Raw genomic sequence first — 15132 nt, 5'->3', positions numbered from 1 at the left:
AGAGGGACAAGATAATAGCATATCAAATAATGAATAGTTTAGAGAAGAGAGAGAGAGAGAGAGATCAGGAACTTCTTTTCTCCCTGTTTCATAACACAAGAAGAAGGGGACAGTCAAAGCTGATGAAAGGAAATTCTTTCTCACATGTGTAATGAAATTGTGGGACCCATTGCCTCGGGAAGTCATTGAGGCCACAAAATTAGCTAGATTCAAAAAGGGATTGGACATGTCTATGGATAACAAGAATATGCAGAGTTACAATAGTTAATGCTAACAATTTTTGGCAAGGATATTCAACCTCGTGCTTCTGGGCTTAAATCAAACTAATTGTTAGACCAGGATGAGACCTAATGTGGGGGCAGATTATCCTACTTCTGCTACTGCAGGGTTCTTACACCTTCCTCTAAGACATTGGGTGCCGGCCATTGGCAGAGCTGAGATAAGTAGACTAGATGGACCTTGGGTCTGAACCAGTCTGACAATTCCTATGTTCCTAAAAACAGAGTAATTCACTTTCCCTGCACCAGTCAAATATGTTCTGCATTTATGTGGCTTTGCTCCTGCATGAGAATAAGAAGCTAGTGAAGGATTATGGGCAGAGTCATTCCTAGGGTCCTACGAGACCTCCTCCGTACCTGCTGAGCGCTCCTTGCTTCTTCACTGGCTTCTTTTGCTCTCTGCTGAGCATCTGTGGCCTGCAACCGATTCTGCTCCGCCTTGTGCCGCAATTGGCGGATTCTCTCCGTGAAGCTGTCCAGCTGATCCGTAATGTCTCTCATATTCTTCTCCATTGGAACAAGGACAGCCTGGATCTAAAAGCCAAAGGTGTTTGGTATTTAAAAGAAAAGCTCCTCCCAGAACATCATTAATGATATATCATCCTCACAGGCACGCTTATGATTTATTATTGGTCTGTAATACAGACTCAGACGTGAGTACAGCCCCCAGCCAGGGTCCCACCATGATAGGCTTTGTTCAGCTCGACAGAACAAAGACAGTTCCTATCTCACAGAGAGACAAGTGGACAGATGGGGTAGGGCACAAGGAGAACACAAAGAGAAAAACAGTCAGACTTTTACAGCAAGCCAATTTTGCTAGGATCCAGCCTCTTTTCTACATGGTGGGGCATCATTGCATCAGCAGGGTAGGATGAAAATGGGCGGGTTCAAGGATGTGATTAGTAACCTACCCACCGTGGCAAGGCACTTTGCAGGGAGTTCCAGGAGAGTTTCAAAGGAGCAGCGTGCAGGCCACGCAGCGTTACAATGCCAGGAACGCAGCGTACATCACTCACCTCATCAATGCGGAGTTGGATGAGCTGAAGGGAATAGCTGGAGCCACTGATAGCATCCTGGGCTTCCTGGAGCACTGCGTTTGCTTGTCTCAAATTCTCCACCACTTCTTCCACGTTGCCCTCTACTGCGTTTGCTCGGTTCCTGGGGAAATGCAATAGGGAAGCATGATTAAATCAACAATGTATCATTGTCATTATGACAACACAGTATGAGATCCTGCTTTGTGGCTCAAAAGTTAAAAAATGGCAGAGGGAAATAAGCTAGACAAGGGGAACATCTTGCAAAGAGACGATGTGAAAAGCTTGTAATAGAAGCCAGAAGTCCTAAAGCCACTGTGCTTTAACCACTTGACCATGCTGCCTTCTAAGAAGAGAAGCAGTGCTGTACTTCCTACCACTAGGATGAGGAGGCAGGATGGGAAAAGAAACCAAAGCCTCCTTTAGAAGTACAACTGCTTCTAATAATTGGTCAAGTGAGGAAAGATGAATTATTTAAGGGGGAAGAAAGTGCCCAATTGGTTGCTTAAAGTTTTACGTCCGTTACACCGGCTGCCAGTTTGAAGTGAGCCTTTTTACTTTCCCCTGGAATGTCTGCACGCAAAGCCAGACTCCCCTAACTCATCGCGTTCAGCTGGGGTCAGATGCTCTCAATGGGTTTACCCTCTTATCCCATTAACCTTCTCTCCAGAATATTGCTACGACGGAGTCGTCATAAAATAAACCCATTGCAGCTCTACAAGGGCGCTCTGGTGGTGGTGGTGGTTGTAAAGGGACAAGCCTCCCCACTTTCATCAGGATAGTAAATATGCCATTTAATGCTCTTGTCCTCTCCTTTAGTAACTGTGCGATTATAATGGAGATCCTATTACTGGGTCCCTGGAAATCCCTGTTCAGCTCTATCATCTCTCATGATAGGAGCTCAAAAGAAGCAAAAAAAGGTTCCCATTGGTCAGGGAAAGATCTCCCCACCCCCGTATCTATAATGAAGGGATGTCAGACTATTGTTATTAGCAGCAGGATTTATTATATGCATTGCGATATCAGCTAGAGGCACCAGTCAAGACTGGAGTCCCATTTCTCTAGATACTGTACAGACACACAAGTTAGGGGCTAGAATCTCAGCTGATATGAAGCAGCACAGCTCCCCTGAAGTCAATGCAGATTTACACTAGCTAAGGATCTGGCCAGCAGTCAGGTGAAATTTGGTTCCGGTAATTCTGGCAGCATTATCCCAACCGTGCTGTGTAACGTGACTCAGGCACAAAGGTGGTGAATCGGAGAGGGGGAGTTGCTGGAAGGCCACGTGGACAGTGAGCAGCAGGATTGAAATGGGAGTCTCTCTCTTCTGGAGGGACTTGAGGAATGCAAATATAGGGCCACTTCCATCCATTTCCGTGGACTCTGGGTCAGGCCCATAGACTCTCATCCCATTAGCTTAAAGCCCAGCTTACCTTGCCTGTTCAGCCTCTTGCTGAAGCCTCTTGGCCTTAGCGATATCCCCAGCTGTTTGGGTGAGGATGCTCTCAGGACACTGCAGCTTAGCAGCCAGGTTTCGGATCTCAGTCATTTTCCTCAGGACCGCAGCAGTGTCCGTTGGGAGGCGGAGTGAGAGGACGTAGTCGCTAACCTCCTGGATGGTAGCAGGGTCAGTGGCTGGGTCTAGAGAGTTTACAAACAAACAAAAAAGTCAGGAAGAGCTGCAAGAATAGAGTGCGGGCAGGTCTGGGAGCACAGCACGGGGAGCCAGAATTCCAGGGGGTAGGCAATGCAGCAGGTGACCGTAAACACCAGGTTCAGGGGTTACGAATTCCCAGCTCCTCTAGCTCCCGCTACCTCCTCATTCAAGGAGTTGTGTGTGTCTGCCAACAGGCGGCCAGATTACCACTAACTTAGTCCATTAGTGTATCCCCCATTTTACAGTCCCTCCTAAGGGACCCTAGGCAGTACTTCTGCCAGAGCCACTTGCTACGCAGATAAGATGTTCTGTGTGTCGCAGCTGTAAGTCACTCTTTGTGGTTCCTACCACGCAGGCAGGGTTTCAACTGTGTGAGAAAATCCAGGAGGCGATTCTTTGACAACTGAACCCTCTGAGCTCAGGGGAGTCCGATCAGTTGAGCAGAGAGACAATGGGCCAGATTCGGCTTTGCACAAGTCAGTGCAGGTCGCTGCACCAGCTAACGCTAGGCATAAACTTGACCCTTTGCTTGGAATAAAATAAGAACTGGCTGAGATTTAACTGAGGACACTGCCAAACACTTCAGCCAAGCTTCCAGCCAGAGTACTAAGACAATACCTTTGATTTGACAAAGAAAGCTGTGAGGCTAAATGTGGAGCACAGTCTGACACTAGCAACAGACTGAGTAGCACATGTATTCCAGGACAAGCCTTCTCCTAGATCACCACTGAAGGTAACAGATCTGAGAGAGAAGAGATGTGCACATCCCAAAGGATGTTAGGTTAGTGATTAGCTGGAGCTTGGTAATCTCTGTAATACCAGACAGTGCTGAATGACCTGATTTTCTCATTCAGCTAATGCTTATGAGGTTGATCCGTTATTAAAATCTGCTTATGAATTATAGGTCATCTCACTGGTTGTTGGGCACAATAACTTCTTTCACCTGGTTAATAATCTGCACCATAGAAGATTTGCTTGAGTTTATTTCAGGTCAGCAAGTGCTGCTGGAAAGCTGGTGTAGGTCTGAGTGCTGTGCAAAAACCACCATCATAACTGATGCTAATTGAGGGTCCTCAAAGGCTGTCTCGGCATCGAGGCGAAGGAGAACGTACTCTGCTCTCAGATGCTAGGATAGAGGTACAATGGCAGTGGAAGACATGTGAGGAACTGTCTCCCTGCTGCCGCTGTACTGTACCTACTCTGCAGATGGAGTTCTTGGTGCCCCGGGGCTGCCAATCCAGCACTTTTCACCTCTGCTAAATTTAGTTGATTTGTTTCTAACTGTTTTTTTCCAATTTGGAAAAGGAGAGTGATTCCTGGACAGCTGCAGGAAGCATGGACAGATTTCTCATTAACTTCTACAGTACAGAAGGCCGAGGTCTAGCAATTTCTGCCCTCCCTACAGCCACTTATGGTAACGTCACAGATGGCATTTGAAGGCCATTAAGGCAATGGGCTAAATCTGTCCCTGGTGTAACTCCGTGGAGGTCACCAGGGTTACACCGCCAGTAGTTAATCTAGTTCTGTGTGAATGGCACAATCAAAGCTTGACTCTGAAGATGTTGGTCATGGTCAGACTGTACTTCTACACCCCAGGGGAGAACTAATTTAAGTTTCAGGTGCTGAAGGCTCAAACCTATCTAGATATAGTCAAATACCAGAGCTGACTACATTCAACTTATATCAAAGTTAGTCCATTTTTGAATGCAAGTCTGCTGTCCGGGGCTCACGGTGCATTAGTGACATTTACACTCTTAGGCAAAGCAAAAGCAGCACTCCCTTTAAAAAGTGTTGTATCAGTTTAACAGTGTTAGAGTAAGAATATTAACCACATCTGGTTCCCTAGACAATGCATTGTGAACTGATGCAAGGATGATATTGGGAACTGCAAGATATTATTAGAACTAAGAGAACTGTTCACAAAAAGGCCCAACACCAATCAGAACTTGCTTGTTCTCAGGTCTCATTGAAACTCGGACTGCAACTCAAATATTTGCAAACCTTTCGAAAGCTCCTGGGCCTTTTTTCCAGTAAATCTGAGGCCAATTTATTGTTTCCTTGCAACACGAATTAGGTGAAACTGAGCCATTTTAACTGAGTTTTGGGCTTCATTTGAGCTCTAAATACAAAGCAAACCTTGGAGGCGTCCAACGTACATGGATCAAAACCAAAGCAAATATTTGTACCGGGAGACAAACCCCTGGGTTTCACACTGCTGTAGTTATTTTATTTCCCCTGCTCTTCAGAAAACACATCTAGGGAGCTAGAGCTGGTGGGGATCCCAATGGCCCAGTGATTATGTAACTCTTTTGTCAGGATTCCATTTCTCAATGCAACCAAGAAATCCTCTCATGAGATTTAAAGACTAAGCGGAGAGCACAAGGCCAGATCTTCAATGGTTTCTTTAACTGTACTCAGAACTGGCACATCCAGTGTAACCAGCCAACAAGCCCTTGTCCAGGTGAATAGGTGTAAGCCAGGTTGGGGGAGTGATTCCCTGACCTGTTCTCACCCCGCCCTTTTCTTGTGGCTAAGGTTTTCCATCCACAAAGGGACATGCATGGGCATGCTGTGGGCTTAGTTAAGGAGTCCCTTAGAGCTTTCCCCTCAGTGTCCTGCCCTCGCATGCATGGAGACGGTTGGATTTACCTGACAGGAAGTTGCGGACTTGCTGGATGAATTGCTGGATGCGTCGGACGTCTCCTTCTATCTGGGTCCTGGTTACACTTACTTGGTCCCCGAGACGTCGTGCATTGCTTTGGATTTGGTTTGCAGCTGTTTCTGCTGCCCTGATCTGCCAACAACAGTGCCCCCGGTAAAGTCAGTTTCTGCTTGACACAAGACAGCCTAGAACGCTCACCAGCCCTGTCCAGACTCTGCAACCAACTCCCTGGGTGACCTTGGGCAAGTCACTTCACCGCTCTGTGCCTCGCTTGCCCCATTGTCAACAGATGGGAGGAGAGGCTTGAGGGACAAAGATTTAAGATAGGATTTTCAAAACAGACTTTCAATGGGACTTGGGCTTCTAAGTCACTAGTCTCCTTGGAAAATTCTGCCCTTAGCATGTGCAAAGTGCTCTGAGATACTCAAATGAAAGTCTGTAGGAAGGGACTAATGTGGCTACCGTGTATATGCTGGGTCCTAACGAATGATTGTGCAGAGAATCTGTAGCATCAGAGCAGCATCGAAAGGCTTGAGAAGTTTAAGGTTTCCAAACCCCCACTCCATCTAGCACTGCTGCCCTGGAAATTCAGTGAGAACAAGCTCCCTGGTGACCTTCCCCGAGTGCTGGAAACACCTGGAGAAGAGCTGTTCCCTGGGTATTTCAGACCTTTGGCTTCCACTTTCAGAGGGAGCCAGGACATGCGAGTCAAGCACAGAAACAACCATTTTTTTTAAAGAAGTTCTACTGACATTTCCAAGCCACCCAGGAAATTCAGGTTTAGGTGAAGTTTGAGGTGAGTTATTTGAGCTTTCCCTAGCCCTGCCGGGGTAAATATGCCGGCCATCCCCCTCTCTGCTTAATGAAGGTGACACCTCCATTGCAATGTATCATGGGAGCAGGTGAATGCACAGTGTGTATGCTAATCAGCCCCTCCTTGCCGTTACCTGTGGAAGCTCCTCATTCCCTGTACCTACCATCTGCATGGTCTGCTGGAGCTGAGTGTTTAAGCCATGGAGCTCTCTGGTGGTCTTCTCAGCAGTTCTGATTGCGCCCTGTGACAGCGGAATGATCCCTCTGCAGCTGAGGCCTGTTCCGCACTCCATTGTGCTGTCCTGCGGACACAGCTCCCCGTCACAGTGCCCAGGGGTACAGGCCTTGGATCTGACACCACTGCAAATCTAAACACAGAGAGAAGCCGCATGCTGGTGAGAAGGCTCTGATGGTATTGGTGCTACTTCTCCATCAATGGCACAAAGACCATAGCGGAGATGAACTTTCCAACACAGACACAAGAGAACAGGTGTATTTGCATATCCATGGGTGCACAATTCTTTTAGGACTATTTCTGGTGTAGCATTCAGCACGGGCTTAAAGGAGAGTGCATGCAGGCGTGGCTACATATGAGCGTAGTGCAGGAGTGTAACAGAAGATGCACACAAGAACAGTTCATGGAGCGTAGTGAAAGGTATGTCTTGCAATACAGAGCAAATACATTCTGTGGGGAAGAGTTTATACAGAGCAGTGGAGGGTATGCACAGATAGCTGTATGTAACTCAGGGTGAGCATACCTGGGTACAGTAAATGGAGTAGATATTTTTGGAGGCAGGTATGCACTCACTATTTGGCAGCTGTCAGTGGCAAGGAAAAAATGGTATCGTTTCCTGTGCTCTTGTTATCAGATCTGTGAGCAACAGAAGAAGCTCCATACAACAACACAAGGGTGTCTAGAAATAAGCTAATACGCTTCAAAGGGACAGGGCACGCCTGGTCTCCAAGTTATATGTGATGCCCACGATACCCTGCAACCCACAGGTTTGGGATTGCAGTCACCTTCTAACATTATCACTGGGGTCTATTCAGTGAGGATGCCAAGAGGAACAGTCTGGGAGGGTTCAGAACTGGTGCAGGGACTGGCATTTACCCCCTTCCTGTCAGAGGCAGGGATATGTCACCTGGGGGTGGCTCTGATGCTGTGAAAAGCAGCGAGATGAATGGGTGATGGTCTCCACAGCAACATACATCAGGAGACGCTGAAATGCGTCTCCATGGCAATAGCAGAGCAACGTAGGGAGGAAAAAGAAAAGGAGACCTTGACCAGAAATCAGACAGCTCTTGGAGACATAATGCAGTGAGAACCGCTGAGGAAAAGTTTCACTGGTGGGGAGACCATCCAGTGCCGTGGTATCTGCTGTTACCAGACAAGCAATGCTCAAGCTTGGCTCAGCTGAATAGCACCTGCCAAGAGCCCCAGGACCACACCCCTTCGGGACCTAAAACAGAGCAGTGATGCATCCTGTGGATGCTAGAGATCCCCGCGTACCATGCTAGGCTGCTTGGGTCAAGGTGGAGTAGTGCAGGCTGGGACCTCTACCCTCTGTGCACTGCAGCCGGGTCTTAAAAATGAAAGTGTCTCCTAGACAAAACATAGGCCTGCACTGCAAGCAGAGGTGCGAGCACAGCACGTGTAGACATGCTCAAGCTAGCTTTGATCTAGCTAGCTCAAATACCAACAGCAACTAAGTTGTGGCATCACGACTAGCCACTTACGTATATACCTAGGGTCCTGGGTGGGCTTGAACAGCCTGTGTGATAGGTGCTCAAGCTAACGAGATCAAATCCAGCCCTGTTTGTACCCACGTGCTGCCGTCACACCTCTGGCCGCAGGTAGACGTATCCTTCGTCAGAGATGCTTTGACCACCTCATTTCAGCCTGCGACAGGATCCATGTCTGCTTCACCTTATTTATAGTTGGTGTCAAGTTGGGGGAGGAGGCCATCTCGCCCTGGAGGGCCTCCAGCCTGGAGGTGTGGTCTGTAAAGCTGCTTTCCAGCCTCTCAGTCGTTCTCCGGTTCTCCCTGGATCGAGTCAGCAGGCTGGAAGTGCCCGTTATGCGGTAGCTGGCGTTGGTGGAGCTCTGGTAGGCAGAGCTGACAGTCTTGAAGGCTCCTGCAGGAATAAAACCATGTGCAACGTGAATGGCTTCATGACTCATCAATGCAGTAGTGCAACCTAAACCATGGGATTGATTTTAGCCTGCTGGAGAATGTGTGGTGGGGAAGGGGGAGGAAGCCGCGCGAGTGGTTAGTCACAAGGATAGCGATTAACGGTCCTTTTATTGATTGCTTCACTGTGAACTGCAGCCTCCCTTGTGTGTCTAAGTCTGTCTTTGAGCTAATGGCTGTAAACAAAACCAGAACAAAACACAGACAGGTCCCGATCCTGGGCTGCATTCCAGCCACCCTCAGTGCAGTCCAGGAGCAGAAGCTTTATGGCACGTCTATGGCTTTCCCACGCCAATCCTGGGGACCTACAGGGCCTGGAGTAGTCCATGGGGGGGCTGCTCTATCTCACACCCATCTAAGAGGGACTGTCCTGATAGCATGGGATCACGTGATTCCCTGGCCATTCCCACGTTCCCCTAGCCAGAAACCCTCCACTGGGAGCCAGAGGAGGGGGCGGCACAGGCGTGGCTGCAGGAACTTCGTACCCCTCTATGGTTATTCTCCTTTGCTGGAGCGGAGCAGTTGGAAGTGGCTATAGGGGGACCAAGGATGTGGACCCACAGATGAAAGGAGAGGAGTGACCCCTACAGGGCAATGAAAGAGTGAACTCACTTTAAAGTAAAACAAACCACTGGTAAAACCTTAGGTTGAAAAATGCAGAGGATTCTGGGTGGGATTCTAGTATTCAGCTGAACCCCACAACATCTCAAAGGGAATCTCACTACAAACCGCCGGGAAGCTCACTACAAACCGCCAGGCTTTTCTTGGTTTCCTGCTGAAGCTATTAAGATTCTCAGGTTCTCCATCCGACCCCACCAATCCGCCCAGCGGAGGACCCCTTTGGAATCACGGCAAGGGAGTCCTGCTTCCTCTCTACTGCTCAACAGACACGGACACCCAGCCCTCAATGGGAGCAATCAGAGAGAAGCAGATGGAACTGCACAGAAGAAAGATGGAATCTACCATAAGCCTCGGAGGGTGTTCTCCAGCGCTTCAGAGCAGTGCTTTGCCAGCAAAGCCGAACAGAAGTACAATGTGCAATGAGTCAATGAGGGAAAGCAGAAAACAATAAGAAATCTTTAGGGAACTAGCTATAGCAGGGATGTGAAGGCAATCCACCAATATCATCATCACAAGGCCTAATTAGCTCTTCCCAACAGTGCCTGACAACCATTTGGCTCTCTCTTCTACCCCATCACCTCTTCCATCTGTGCAAAAGCTTCATTCGTTCAGCTCCCTTCTAGTCCTGGTGACAGATTCTCCGAGGGGCTTTTATTTCCCTTGTTTAATTAAGCTCAGGCTGTGTTTTAGGAGGAGAGGTGCTTCTGTAACATTCAGAAGAAAGTTTGTGATGTCTGGGAGGGAAATCAGCTGGACTGCTGGGATACTAGTAGCAACACTGACCTTCTGATGCTAAGCTTTGGAGACGAATTCTACCAGCTGTAGGTGCAAACTTGCTGATGAAAGCTTAGAAGTTTGGTGGAAAGAGCACCTCTAACCTGCATAACTATTTGCTGATCCTAAATTGCCCATCGACACAGAGATGCTCCTCACCCATCCGACTGGTGGAAAATTAGCCAGAATTGCAGTCACCACGGATGGTCGAGTACAACTGCATTGAGCCAAAACTGCCTACCTGAAAGGTCTGTGCGGCGGCTGGCTTCAAACTGGGTCTTCTTAATCTGGTACTGCCCATTAATCGAAAGCAGGCTTTTGTCCAGGTCTTTGAGATCATTGGCTAGAGAGAAGGTGTCAATCACAAAGGGTAGGTTGGGATTTATGCCCTGGACCTGCTGTCTGAAATCGAGAAAGGAGAAAATAAAATGAACCATATTAGAGAGCACCATCTGTCTGTCTCACGTGTATTACGTGTAGAGAGCCCAGCTGAGATCAGGGCCCCACTGTGCTAGGCATGGTACACACATAGCAAGAGAGAGCTGAGAGTTCCTGCCCCAAAACTTCAGCATCCGAATAGATACCGGACAAAAGGTGTGAGGGGAAACAGAGGCTTAGGCAGGGGAAGGGATTTCTCCCGATCACAGAGGAGGTTGGTGGCAGAGCCAGGAATGCATCCTCAATCCAAGGTCAGCACTGCCTCTCTGCCTTATCTGTCTGTCTAATCATCTGGGGCGATAACTTCACTAGGATGACCTGTGCAAACAATGGGAATGAGGGGCTCACAGTCGGTTCTACCCCGTCTGTGGATTAGGAGGACAGATAGGTTGGCAGGATGAGCACATATGGCAGGACCTCCACATTGTGCGATCGCTGAGCCAAGCAGACCTATTTTAAACTGAAGAACAGGCAAAAATATTAGTGCGATTAAATGTGTAGCGTGCTAAGTCTGTATGTTGAGCCCCTCTCTAGTATTAGGTCCACACAGGATAAGAGCCTACTACTGCAGCCAGCCCAGGGAGTGCTTCCTTTGGTTCAAGTGCTAGAGGCCGGTATGGGGTTCTTGGCACTGGGAACGGATCATCTGTACAAGTGAGGAGGAGTCCTTTACCTGATTGCTGTGAGCATGCTGGACACCTGACCCAGGCCCTGCTCTGTCACTAGTGGGTTGCCAAGGATCCCCTGGATCTGCTGAACACTGCCTTCCGCTTCCAAGATGCGGGTGCTGAAGCCAGCACCCCCCGTACCCAGCTGCAGTCGTGAGGTGGAGTTTCTCAGGCTGGCTTGGCGCAGGCCGAACCGGCGAATGTCGCTGTCGTAGGTCTGGAAGCAGGAGTGGCACGTCTCACAGTGGGGGTAGTTGCTGCAGTAACCCCGCTGGCACTGGTCGCAGCGAGGCCCAGTAAAGCCAGGGCGGCAGAGACAGCTGCCTGTGGTCTTGTCACATCCCATCCCCTCCGTGCCCTGGAAATTGCAGTCACACTCTGTTGGGTGGAGAGGGGGAGGTGAAAGCCTGTGACAGGCAAAGCGGTGCTGCTAAATCAAATCCCCATTGAATCCCGCTTCCCTTGCATGGGCCCTCTGTGGAAAGGAATTAGAGTGGTGAGCCCCAACATCTCGCACCTTATCCAGGATGCAGAGGGGAAGGCTCTTGCATGGAGGGTGGCAGGAAAGGACCCAGTAGGAGGCAGTACTAGGCACACGGAGGGATGGGAAGAGGAACAGAGAGACACAGGGGGGCTGTTCCAGAGGGGAATGGTCTCGTCTACCAAAAGCAGCAAGGTTTTGAAGTGGCAGGACAAGGGCCAGGAGATATTTTTAGAAACAACAATTCCCTGGTGCTGAAAAACAGTGATAAAAACCGATTGTACGGACCTCTGCATCCTGTCCTGATGTCACCGTAGGACCCATCTGGACAAATCCGCAGGTGGGCAGCAGAGCAGGTACGCCCCGCGAAGCCTTCCCGGCACTGACACTGCCCTGTGAACTACACCAAGAGAGGCACATCAGTGGGGAAACAGCTTTGAAGAATGTCTGTAGGGAGACAGGGGGAAAGCCCTCCTTTGCTTGTTCTTGAACCAGCAAATCACATCCCCTCTTAGCAATGTCCCCTTTGTAGCAGGACTAGTGTACAGAGTCCCCGGCAATGGCAATCCCATGCTTTCCCTGGGGAGAAAGTCTCATCAAGCTAGTGGGAGGATGTCTCCTGGGGTTGGGAATCACACTCCCAGCTCAGAGACAACTTAAGAGGCCTGAATCCTTGCAGCCCCTGTTGGCTCAAGCGCTTTTGACAACCCACATCCCTGATGTTTGAAAAAGTTGGCCCGAGTCCCATGCTAGCTGTGATGAGAGTTCTCCTCCCCTCCGCGTCTCCTGCACCATGGAGACCAAAGAGCTCTCTCTCCATTATTCAAGCCCTTCTGCTCTGACTCATTGGCTCAGAATCTTTACTAGGCCAAGGGCGAGAAACAAAGAATGTAGCACAGGATTTGATGTTTCTGCCATCGGAAGATGCTGATCTTACAGACTGTAGACAATGCAAATGCAGGGATATTACCATATCTCACATTGACAGTATGTGGGGGGGGGGTGGAGATTGGGGAGAGATCATCAGCTGGCTTTAAGTAGGGAGATGTGAGTCCTTAGACACCTGTCCCCACACTGCTCTGACTGGTGACCGCAGCTTGAACCATTCTAGGGGCCCACTCAGTCTCTGAATCACCCTCAGAACCTCAGACCCCTGCAGTGCCCAGGGGAATGCAGGAACTCTGAATTTCATTCCCCTCAGTCTCCACTGTGCATGCCCAGCTCAACAAGGCCCCTTTCCAATGCTTGTATCAGCTGGCAGTCCTCTGCAGCCAATGTCTGTTACTGAATTCATTGCATGTTCCACTCTCCCAACAAAGAGACTATAATTAAGGGCAAAATACCTGCTTGCTCTGCTTTAAAAGCCGATGATTTTGCAGGGTCATGCTGCCCCTTATCCTGCCCCATACAAGTGCTAAGCTCAGTCTGCAATGAGCCATCCCAAAGGAAAACTCCAGTCCTTGGTGAGGAAGACCCTCTTTCCTTTACAGGGGGAAAGAATCAACTGACACCCAATTCTCAGGGACGGCTATAATGCAAGAATACAACCTGGGGCTGAGATTGGATTGTGACTCGAGACTTGGGCTCAAATCCCTGCTCTGCCACAGACTTGCTGTGACCCCTGCACAAGTCACTTAGCCTCCCTGTGCCTCAGTTCCCCATCTGTAAAATGGGGATAATAATCCTCCCTTTGTCAGTATCCTCTGTTTTGACTGTAAGCTCTTCCAGGCAGGGACTGTGTCTTATTACATGTCTGTGCAGCTCCTAGCGCATCGAGACACCAATCTGAGCTAGCCCCTAGGGATGTCTACAACACAAATAATAAACAAATAATTTTGATTCCAGATTTCAAACAGCCCCATGTTCGAGATGTTCAGACCTCAGGTTTTCATTTTATGTAGGATAGAGGAATCAACCACAAAAACTGGATCTGGGTTCGAATCCTGAATCCTCACAAAGCGTGGTCCCAGTTGTTCGATTTTAGGACCCATCTCCAATTGTTAGAATTGGCATATTTTTCCCAATACATAACCTGAATTTTCCTTGTTCTCCTCTCACGGATTAATTAGGATAATTAGTCCCCCTTCTCCTTCTCCCACATCTTAAGAGCTCCTATTAGGATTTCTTTGCTAAATAGCAGACCTGTCAAATGGCTTAGCCTTGTCTTTGTAATTACTGGTTTGTCTTGCTGCACTCTATGAAGGGCATGATGGACTACAGACAATTGCCGGGTGCTTTAGGGACATGTGATGCAGCCCTTTCCTTAAGGGGAGAGGCAGGTTCCATAGAAAAGCAGCAAGATGAGACCATCTAATAAGCGGTCTCAACTCTGCGATCACTCGATGGCACAATACCATGTCACCAGGGCACACAGCAGGGGCCCTAGCTTGTGCTGCTGCTTGTGACATCCTCAGCTGTTCTAATAAACCAGCCAGCCCAGTTCCCTTCTCAGAAAGCTCCATTCAAGCCAAGAGCAGTGCCAGCAGCACTAACAGGATTATTTTTAGAATTGACTGAAAAAACTGTGGGGAAAGAGAGGAAACTGCAAAAAATTGTGCTGAATTTTTTTCCTAATTTTTTTTCCATAGAAAGTTCATCAACATTTTGAAATTCATAAAATTTCAGCCAGTTCTAATGAATACTATTGCCCCCCATTTGCCTATCTGTGGAATTTATATGGTCCCCGTTACTGCAATATTGGAGTGCCTCGCAACTGTTAATGTATTCATCCTCACAACACCTCGATGAGGGCTGTAATCCTTATGGAGAACCGCAGCACAGAGAGACTAAGTGACTTGCCCAAGGAGACACAGGATATCTGTGGCACAGCAGGGAACTGAACCCAGGTTTTTCAAGTGCTAACCTAGTATCCTGACCCATCATCCCACCCACGGCACCAAGCTAATAGTGCTGTTACACAGCCATGGTCACACAGGGCTTTAGCAGCTACCGAAGGGGTAGATGGAGCGCAAAGTGCTCCCCGGCAGCGTGACATGCGATACAATGACCCGGTAGCACAATGCCTGTCCACGCCCAGGATTCCCACGCTATTGCTGCCAAGTTAGCTCCCTAGGCTGAAATCTGGGGTCTGTACCTGGTTACACTGGGGGCTGAAGGCGTTGCGAGGGTCGCAGTTGCACGGCTGACAGCCTTGGCCACTGGCGATCTTCCAGTGATTGGCAGCGCACTGATCGCAATTGGCTCCCACCACGTTGGGCAGGCAGAAGCACCTTCCTGTTTCGTCGTCGCAGGGCGCGTCCTGGCGTGTCCCCAGGATGTTGCAGGCACATTCTGAAAGGCAAGGAGACTTGTTCAGCCAGCGCTGTCATTAGAACCGGGCGATGACCACTCCAAGGCCAGGGGGATAGTCAGGCTGCTTGGGGGGGCCAGATTCCTGAAGGGATGTCTGCTTTAAAGGGGCAATGAGCATGCAGGAAGGGTGCAAGAGGGGAACTAGTTCAGGGATCCACAGGATGGCAGCACAGGGACAAAGTCTCTGCAGGCCTTTCCCTCA

The 15132-nt window shown here is 49.1% G+C and overlaps 1 protein-coding gene across 7 annotated transcripts in view; it reads right to left on the bottom strand.

Moving 5' to 3' along the window:
• The window catches only part of LAMB3 (laminin subunit beta 3), a 62248-nt gene that overhangs the window by 4038 nt on the left and 43078 nt on the right, over positions 1-15132 (bottom strand). For 5 of the 7 annotated variants that reach the window (XM_065591477.1, XM_065591478.1, XM_008171739.4 and 2 more), the window contains exons 12-22: positions 14713-14909; positions 11907-12018; positions 11143-11515; positions 10273-10433; positions 8372-8580; positions 7203-7262; positions 6609-6812; positions 5619-5763; positions 2746-2953; positions 1295-1436; positions 636-812 (exon numbers count right to left, since the gene is read on the bottom strand). In XM_065591477.1, the coding sequence (XP_065447549.1) occupies positions 636-812; positions 1295-1436; positions 2746-2953; positions 5619-5763; positions 6609-6812; positions 7203-7262; positions 8372-8580; positions 10273-10433; positions 11143-11515; positions 11907-12018; positions 14713-14909 (1988 nt within the window). The remainder of the gene's footprint in view (positions 1-635; positions 813-1294; positions 1437-2745; positions 2954-5618; positions 5764-6608; positions 6813-7202; positions 7263-8371; positions 8581-10272; positions 10434-11142; positions 11516-11906; positions 12019-14712; positions 14910-15132) is intronic. The other 2 variants (XM_024108359.3, XM_065591479.1) reach the window with 1 other exon arrangement.

The sequence above is a fragment of the Chrysemys picta genome, chromosome 4 (assembly GCF_011386835.1).
Source record: "Chrysemys picta bellii isolate R12L10 chromosome 4, ASM1138683v2, whole genome shotgun sequence".
In the NCBI taxonomy this organism is placed as follows: Eukaryota; Metazoa; Chordata; order Testudines; family Emydidae; genus Chrysemys; species Chrysemys picta.
Note: the sequence above shows the minus strand (reverse complement) of the source record. Positions and strands in the feature narration are given on the sequence as shown.